The sequence below is a fragment of the Acromyrmex echinatior genome, chromosome 1, assembly GCF_024713525.1.
Source record: "Acromyrmex echinatior isolate Ae372 chromosome 1, ASM2471352v2, whole genome shotgun sequence".
Lineage (NCBI taxonomy): Eukaryota > Metazoa > Arthropoda > Insecta > Hymenoptera > Formicidae > Acromyrmex > Acromyrmex echinatior.
The window spans coordinates 27,570,288-27,579,185 of NC_141852.1; the positions used below are offsets into that span (position 1 = coordinate 27,570,288).

The 8,898-nt window shown below is 33.5% G+C and overlaps 1 protein-coding gene and 1 long non-coding RNA gene across 2 annotated transcripts; one reads left to right on the forward strand and one right to left on the reverse strand.

Annotated features, from left to right (window-relative positions):
• On the forward strand, positions 1–1,141 carry LOC105148184 (uncharacterized). Its single transcript, XR_846402.2, has 2 exons — positions 1–278; positions 949–1,141. It is a non-coding gene; the product is annotated as an uncharacterized LOC105148184 (long non-coding RNA).
• On the reverse strand, positions 667–3,674 carry rtet (major facilitator superfamily domain-containing protein rtet). The gene is made up of 7 exons (XM_011059746.2): positions 2,661–3,674; positions 2,310–2,572; positions 1,925–2,216; positions 1,597–1,817; positions 1,429–1,519; positions 1,172–1,309; positions 667–1,089 (listed from the first exon to the last, which is right to left on the reverse strand). The coding sequence occupies exons 1-7, from the start codon at positions 2,878–2,880 to the stop codon at positions 995–997; spliced, it is 1,320 nt and encodes a 439-aa protein (XP_011058048.1). The 5' UTR covers positions 2,881–3,674; the 3' UTR covers positions 667–994.
• Positions 3,675–8,898: the final 5,224 nt, after the last annotated feature.

Genomic DNA, 8,898 nt, shown 5'->3' on the forward strand with positions numbered 1-8,898 from the left:
ACCACGCAAGCGATCGCGCGTCCGCGCTGTGACGTCGCCGCCGCCGTCGGCTGTGCGTGATTTATCGATAAACCACATTCACACTGACCAACACCGACGACGACTACGACGAGTCTGTTTTTCTTTCTCGATTACAGTTTTCCTCATCCGCACGCTCGATCACTACTTCACCAATGAAATAAATGATGAGATAATCAGCGAATGCGCCGCAAATTGTATAGATAAACAAATTAGAAAAAGATCACCGTTTTATCGATAAATCATGATTTATTCGCGCGGTATGTTTAAATCCGTCCTCGGTTTGGCCTTTAGATTTCGGAGAAAGTATAGAAAGTGTAAAAAGAACGCAAACCAGAATTTGAGAATTACATTATAGGACATAGGAGGAAGTAACTTTTAACATAATAATAATAATTTGTGTAGTATATAAAAAGTTTAATTTATTGAAATATTAACGATTTTACAATTGTAAACTTTTACAATTGTAGATAAGATTATGTACGTGTATATAACGCTCAAATATAAATTTATATATATCTTTCTGTAACAATTTTGTTATTTGTATCGCAAAAATTATATATATAATAAATTATATATATATAATATATATGTATAACATTATATATACAAATAATTTTGTTGTATATGTATGTATAAGTACATATATTTAATCCATAGGCCTTTTAATACGTATAACAAGCTAGATATAAATAATAAATGTGATGTTTAGAAACTATCTTAAAGAATCTATCAACTAATTAAGAATCTACGTTCATTTGATGGAAATTATTACTTTCTTCATATCACTATTTATATCACTTATACAATATATATAAACATATAATATATAAATATCAATTTCTTTTAAAAATTAGTATAAAATTAGTAAAAGCTAGAATGTATAAAAAGATATAAAAATATTATTTATATAAAGTTTATATCCTTTAGGATTAAAAAAGGCAGCGGATGGCATAACATTTGAGTATGCCAAATATTATAAAGTACGCATTCTATGCAAAATCAAGGGCGGTAGCGTGAGGAGTAGAGCCCCAGTTAAGTACGTCGTGGCACTTCCAATGCACCAAAACGCTGAAATAGAAACATGTGCGCTCAAGAAAATAAAATAAATAAAACAAAAGCACTTTTGCAAGTTCAATTCACTTGAATTCACCTGAAGAGGCGACGATAGGTCCGCAAGCACGAGCCAGTGCACCCAGGGATCGAAATATACCAGTGATCACACCCTTCTGATGTTCGGGTCCAATACGCGTCACCAAAGTCATCACACAAGTCACAACCATTGCAGTGGCTGCAATAGATAATATGGAGCAACTGTTACTGCAACGTATTATTGCATATACTATACTTGAATGATAAATTCGAATGTACTAATTTATATCGGCAATAAGAAATAAATGTAATGCTCACAAACTGCGAAAAGAAAAATCCCGATACACAACACCTGTACATTGGAGGCAACACCGATACATATAAATGCGGGAATTATTAGCCATAAACCCTAAAAAGATTTTTTTTTAAATATCATTAAATAAACAACTGAGAGATACGTAGAAGATTGATATAAATTAGCATTACCAGTTCGCTGATGGTTTTAGTTTTATTCGGAGGTATATGTCGCACCCATCCACCCTGTAAAACTGCCATAATCAGTCCAATTCCAAGAAACATCCAACCTTGTTGCATACTCGTAAATCCGAACGTATGATGAGTCAAGAATGTCAGAGTAAACTCCAAACCACTATATATAAAAAGGTATATAAAATATGCTCGGCCCAATATCTTCAAGTCTTGTTGATCTAAAAATCAAGTTATAGTTATCGATAACAGTAACATTATTGATTATAAAATATATTCCAAGAGAAAACGCTTTTGATATATTTCACATATATATTTTCTAGAATACCTTGCCGATTCAAGTTCAAGACTCCGTTAAATTGGAAGAGATCAACAGGATTAATATAAGAAATTGCCCCAGATAATCCTTTTGCCAAAGTGGTAGCTCTATGTTTTAACGACAAACTCTCCTTTAGATAGTAATTAACAAAAAATAAGTCGCTTAAGGCAAGGAAGAGCGCAAATAGTGCTGGTATCACGTACCATGTGCCTTCTCTATTATTACTAGAAATCCATGCAAAAAATGCCCCTATCATTGGTCCCACAACAAAACCGATGGAGAAGGCTATTCCCACAAGTGCCTACACAAATGAGAGAACGTAATTTAGAATTGAATGGTATTTATTTTAAATAGATGCTATTTATGCATTCGATGCTTGTTTATCTTTCTTTACCATCGCCTTTCCTCTCATTTTCGGAGATGTAACATCACTAATAATAGCCATTGCCAGACTGATATTTCCTTTACTAATGCCACCTACAAATCTGGCCAATACAAATATACCAAAATTTGCAGACAGAGCCCATAAAAGATAAGAGAGTGAGATGCCAATCAAACAAAGTAACATCAAAGGTTTTCGTCCATAAATATCTGATAATGCTCCTATGATTGGTGAACCCAAAAATTGTAAGAAGGAGTACATAGATCCTAGGAAACCTAGGAAGCAGAACGAGACAAGTTTACTTTTAAAAATATATGACATAAAATTTATTTTTTTTTTTTAAATAAAAGCATAAATATCAACCTCCAAAAAGAACTGTGCTGACTTTATCCGGTGCATCAAAGAATATTTGTATACTCTTCATACGGTACATAATAGTGGAGTACAATCCATGTTCCTTTTCTATCTCCTTATAATGGTCCAATAGAGCTGGTAGTAGTGGCAGTATCATTGTAAATGCTAGAAGATCCAGCAGTAAGGATATGAAAACCACTCGTACCGTATTATCCTTGGTTTCATTCATGTTTTCTTCTTTTTTTTCAAAGTACAATATTATACTATCTTTAACCTTGTATATAAATTTTGTTGAATTTTATAATTTCCTCTGCCTTTATGGAATGTTCATCTCAGACGATCACAGACTGTTATGCAAGTCGTTGAAGTCTCCCAGTTTCAGAGGAAGTAAATTATTTGCTCTAATTGCCAACATCCTCATGAATTTGACTGATGCCTATTCTCAAATTGCATAATAAAAACATTGTCATTTATTCAAAATTCATTCCTCAGCTCCGCCCCGAAATTATAAGACACAATTAGGAAGTGCGAAGAGCGCGTCATCGTGACACGAGATCGTCAAAAGAACCTCGTGTCACTCAAAAGTGAAAGGCTCTAATCCCGTTGTATTCTACATGCTTCGCGTGACGCGGTCAGTAGTAAACTTCGTACAACATTCCACCGAATTATTCAAATGTGCTATGAATAAACAAAACGCTCGATATCGATGATCAATAAAATTATCAATCTTTACATACTTATATTTACATACGATTGGTGTCGCTATATCTCTAATTCACAGCATTCGAGAACTGTAATTCGGTAAAGCAGCGTACCTTATCTCCCGCTGATAAAGTAAAGCTCACATCTCTCGTCGATAAAGTAGAGATCATATTTGCAAAAATTGCATTCGTTCCGCATCGAATAATGTGAACTGCATGTATTTATCGAATTTTTAATCGATTCACGAAAAACATAGCGGAAAAGAGGAAACCGCCGGCCTGGCGAAAACAGGAGTGTTTGAATTTGCGATGAAAAAGCGACGGGCGATATTTGTGAATTTTTGTAACGGAGCAATTGGGAATTCGAGAGATCGTTACATTGTTTTTTATTTGCCAGTGAAGCGAGAAATAGCCGGTGAGCGGAGCGAGCGAGGCGCACCCAGAGGCATTATGATGCACGCTCCGACTTCCGGCAGCGCGCGCTCGCGCTCTCACGCACGTAATCGTACACGCAGGCACGCACACGCGTGTGAACGCGCGCGCGCGGGCACGGACCCACTTCCTCGCGCTCCGAAGCTCGAACAAAGATCTTTTCAAACCCGTACCGAACTGTAACATCGCATGGCCGCGCGCGAGTGATCGTTTCTAAATGCTCTCTCCCGTTGCAACTCAATACTCCTGATGCTGTTTTTTTCTCTCTCTCTCTCTCTCTCTCTCTCTCTCTCTCTCTCTCTTTCTCCCTCTTTTTAGCGTGTAATGCACGTCTCCTTTTGCCGGCGAGATTCACATTCTCTCCCCCTTATGCGTGTGCACGTGGAAATACGAGTTACGCGACACGACGGAAGGGAAAAAAAAATCAAAGCGTGAGAAACGATCCTCATGCGATCGATCGGACGCAAGTATATACAGAATGCGTTATGTATTGTTTAGAAAAGAAAATTCCATAGCACAAGGTAGGGACGCTTTCGAGAAGACGAATAAATACGAGGGAATACGATAATCGTCTCTGACCTATAATCCTTGTCTTACATCGTACATATTTATTGTATTAGGACGACAGACATATATCGATGTCAATGTCAATATTATTTACATTCAGCAAACGAGAATAAATTGAAATGGATTTTCAGATTTTCAGAAATATTGATTCACGAATGTTAAAATGAATGCTTTTCAATCCTGAATGTATTTTTATTCATTTATAGGAATTGCATGGAGCATATCTCTATGGCTTACAATTAAAAAATAATATTAGCTTTTTCTGTGTGCATTGGGAATACTGTTTAATTCAAAATTTTGAATAGGAAATGCAGTTTTTCAATCCAATTGCATCAAATTGAATCCAAAAAAAGTATTCTATTTAAAATACGCATTCGGAAACATCTAAAAAAATTTCAATCCATTTTAATCCATTCTTGTTTACTGGGCAGGTCGTCCTAGTCGATCTCAGTTATTAGTTTGAATTTCAAGACTATATTATAATTATTTAAATATAATTCTGGAATTTCTACGAATAATTTTACTACGAAAAACTTATAAATATTTTTCTTGCAACAATTAATAAACGAAGAAGGTCATATTTGATCAAAACGGATGTTGCTGCACTGTATCTTTTTATAAATTTCACAATTTTCAGCTCAAGGAAATTGCGCTCTGATGATTATTATCTGTCGGTCTTGAAACGCTAACTGAAGTTGTAATATTACAAATTAAATTAAATTGAATATATCTAATTCTTATAAACATTTCTAATTATACGCATAATTCTAAATCTAGATATTCATAATTTATTGTTATTTTAAGATCGTCTTAAAAAATATCTGAAGATACTAATATACGGCTTGATTGATTAAAACATCTAAAAAAAACTTGTATACTTAAGATGGTCTCAAATATAAGAACCGTTAGGAATACCAATCTATAAAATAAGCAAAGAGAAAAAAACGAGCAAAAAGACAAATGAACGGTACAAAGTAGAATTCGAGAATTTCGAGGTCAATTTTAAAATTTATAAATAATAGCAAGCATACAGCCACAACGATAGATGTTTAAACGAAAGTCATATATATTTAATATTATCATATAAAAATGTAGACGTTTCGGTCAAGATTTGATCACCATCAGTACATCGAGATGATAAAAAATTAAGACACTCTTCCCGGCAAGTTGAAAGGTCCCAAGTTCGAATCCTGGAGGTAATATTTTTCGCAATAAGTTTCTTTTCGTTTTTTAAGAGTTTTATTTAGTGGGAATTATTAAAATGCTTCAATATGCTTCTAATGATTGTGTTGAAAGTTCGACAATTATCGGCGCGCAATCACATTTGGAACAAAAAAAAATTGATTAAAAAAATATATTCGTAACATTTAACTTTGACCGTTCGGCGTTCTTTACTTTATTCGATAAAAAATTAATTTATTAAGCAAAAATCGCTAGTCGAAAAGATGGTAAGACAATAGATCAAGATCTTTTCGATTTTTTCTCAATAAATTAATTTTTTGTCATCTTGATGTACTCAAATCTTGACCGAAACATCTACGTTTTTATATGATAATTTTAAATATATTGTATACGACTTTCGTTTAAACATCCATCGTTGCGGCTGTATGTTCCCTATTATTTGTAATTTTTAAAATTGAATAATTGAATCGCGTAAAAGACGAGCAGCGGGATTTGTCATTGGAATTGTCGATCCCGCTCGTATCCGTCGAAAATCATGGCGTTTAACTGTTTGGGGCTGATTTACGTGTTGCAGCAGGTGGCACGAGGAACGACGGCGCAGCGGCATCGTCTTGGTCGACTCGCAGTCGAAAATTTCAGCCAGGGTACACCGGGCGCTTGCCATCTGGGCTCCTGCCTACCGCGCTAAAAGTCCACGTCCATACGGTCTACTGACGTTACCGGTGGTATCGGGCTGTCTATAAGGCTCTCTTACGCATCCCTCGAGATTTCCGAGCGCACTTATAAAGCGATAAGGTCGCGAAATTGCAGGCTTTGCGAGGTAATTGTGGCGCCGCGCCGCGATATTTTCCAACGCGATTATTCGAATGAGATATAATTGAAGGTCATCGTCCATTAACAATCCGCTGTAATATTCATTAGATATGTTTTACGATATGTTTTATATACAGAGTGAATTATTTCGAATTATTTTATCGAATATTTTTTTGCAAAGAAAATTTGTCCTATATTTTTTATTCTCTTTTCTTTTACAAGGAATTTACGCTCCTTTTTCCTTTCCTCCTTTCGTTTTTTTTTTTCTTCAATTAATTTAAATACGATCTGTATAACCGATGATGTACAGTAATTGCATGTTGTTTTTACGTTGTGTAATTCAACTTTCGCGTTTAATGAGAATTCCGTATGGAATGTCATGAATACCTTCTGGATAGCTTAGACCGTATTCGAGATGCTTAATTTCACTTGAGTTTAAAAATATTTCAACGTCACACATATGATTACGGTAATCGAATGTGCAAACAAAACAGGCACGCGCCAGCAACGTTCGGCAGGTGTTGACATTGACCAAACTTTGAATTCCCCAAATGTTTTCCATGTTTTCCCTCGTATCTCTCGATATTGCCGTTACGTACGTGTATTTCAGTTACTTCGAAATCGATCAAACTCTATTTTTCAAAGGATCTACAGTGAGAGCGAAAAGTATTCGTACGAGGAAATTTTTTATTTAAAAAAGTTTTATTGTTATTTGCAGAAAATAACATTAATTAGCAACTTATACAATAAATACATTATGTTGTTATATTAACAAACGAACTTCGCATATGTTCTTGATTTTAGAGCTAAATTTTTTGATTGTACGAATAAGCTTTTTGAGCATCCAAACAATACAATTTTTATTTTTCAAATGATATATTTTCTATAATTAATATTTTTTTGATATATATAGTTTTAAGAAACGTACAGTTTATTTTATTCTTTATAAATAAATTGTTCATTACACAGCAAGAAATGATCGTCAATTAAATGTCGAATCGACGTCAAATTGGTGTTGAAATCATCGTATCGATATTGATTCAACATCAATTCGATGACTCATTTCTCGCTGGAGAATATTTACTTTTTAAAAATAAAGTTCTTTTAAAAAATATTTTCTCTGTACGAATACTTTTTGCATTCACTGTATACAGGATATAATGCCTTGCGATACCTTTTCACATTTATATTTATCTTTGCGACAATCTTAACAAATTCTGATCTTGAATCAATTTGCATACATTTAATGCACGTGTTACGTTATGCGTTAAAGATTAAGGATTGCGAATTGAGGATATAAGAATTCAATCAGAATCAAACGGATTAAAATTAAAATTATCTATTGGTCGAATTCTAATCAATTCTTCAATTCGTAATTTTTTATCTTCAATTCAAGTTGTGTAACACCGGCATAATGTTTCTCCAGATTTTCAAATATTTTCTCTCAATATTTCTCAATGTTGTCCATTGCGTTTCAGTAACTCCGATACGCAATATTAATTTTCGAAAGTATATGATCGCTTCAAAATAATTAAAATACTCTCACAATTTTTTGACAAATCCTGATCACATTATATTTTCTACATTTTTTAATATAATCGAGAATTACCTAATTAAAAGAAAATACTCGAAAACCTTTCGAAAATATGTCGACCTATCATTAATAATACTTTGCCAACAGGAGTTTTATTACCGGATATTCACTGGTTCCCAATATCCTAACAAAACTATAGAGAAGAAAAAATCGTTGGGATTTCAAAAGGAATAAATATCTATTGAAGAAGTACATCTACTGAAGAAAAAAGCTTAAGCTTAATATTCAACAATGATAGTTGTAATGTTATAATATTATGACGCTTTTTATTAGAAAATGTATATCAATAATATTAAAATAATATCAAATTCAACAATATTATATTTTCATAGGAAACCATATAAATATTATTGAATTACTTATTTGTTTAGTCAAAATAATCACGAGACGCGAATATTTAAGTATACCATTCGAATATACCCTGATATACACATAAACTCTATAACAAAAGTGATTCTATATTATAGTGCAGAAAATTTGGAGTGCTTCATCAGGGCCCACCCAAAATCACAAATATATTTGCATAATTATATAAAATAAACGATTTTTAGTATGCAAAAGTAATGAAATAAGAAGTGAATTTCTTATACAATTTGTTCTTGTAAAAATTCGATTTTGCTATTTCAACATTAAATATTTTTTCAGAATGAAGTTAAAATGAATAGACGAATGGATGACTGGACAACGGAAAGAAAAGATCGAATATTTTCGACATTGTGTATAACATAACCATCGCAGTATAATACAAAAAGATGAAGATTCATGCCTGACCATGATCCTTTTTGCGAAAAAGGGAAAAAGAATTTCTCAATGAGCATGTAAATTCCACAGGGCTACTTTTCTACTATTGTCTCTCCATCTCCATTGAGGAAACGAACCGACAAAAAAGAACCATTGCCTTCACTTTTATTCTTAGATTTCTATTCTAACTCTAAGACATACCTACAGTTTCTCTATT

What these genes read in the sequence shown, in the direction of transcription:
- rtet (XM_011059746.2), bottom strand. Translation starts at nt 2,880, where the DNA reads ATGAATGAAACCAAGGATAATACGGTACGAGTGGTTTTCATATCCTTA. An exon ending in AAATGAGAGGAAAGGCGATG is followed by an intron (nt 2,217 to 2,309) that starts GTAAAGAAAGAT and finishes TCATTTGTGTAG; the next exon opens with GCACTTGTGGGAATAGCCTT. An exon ending in CTAAAACCATCAGCGAACTG is followed by an intron (nt 1,520 to 1,596) that starts GTAATGCTAATT and finishes AAATCTTTTTAG; the next exon opens with GGTTTATGGCTAATAATTCC.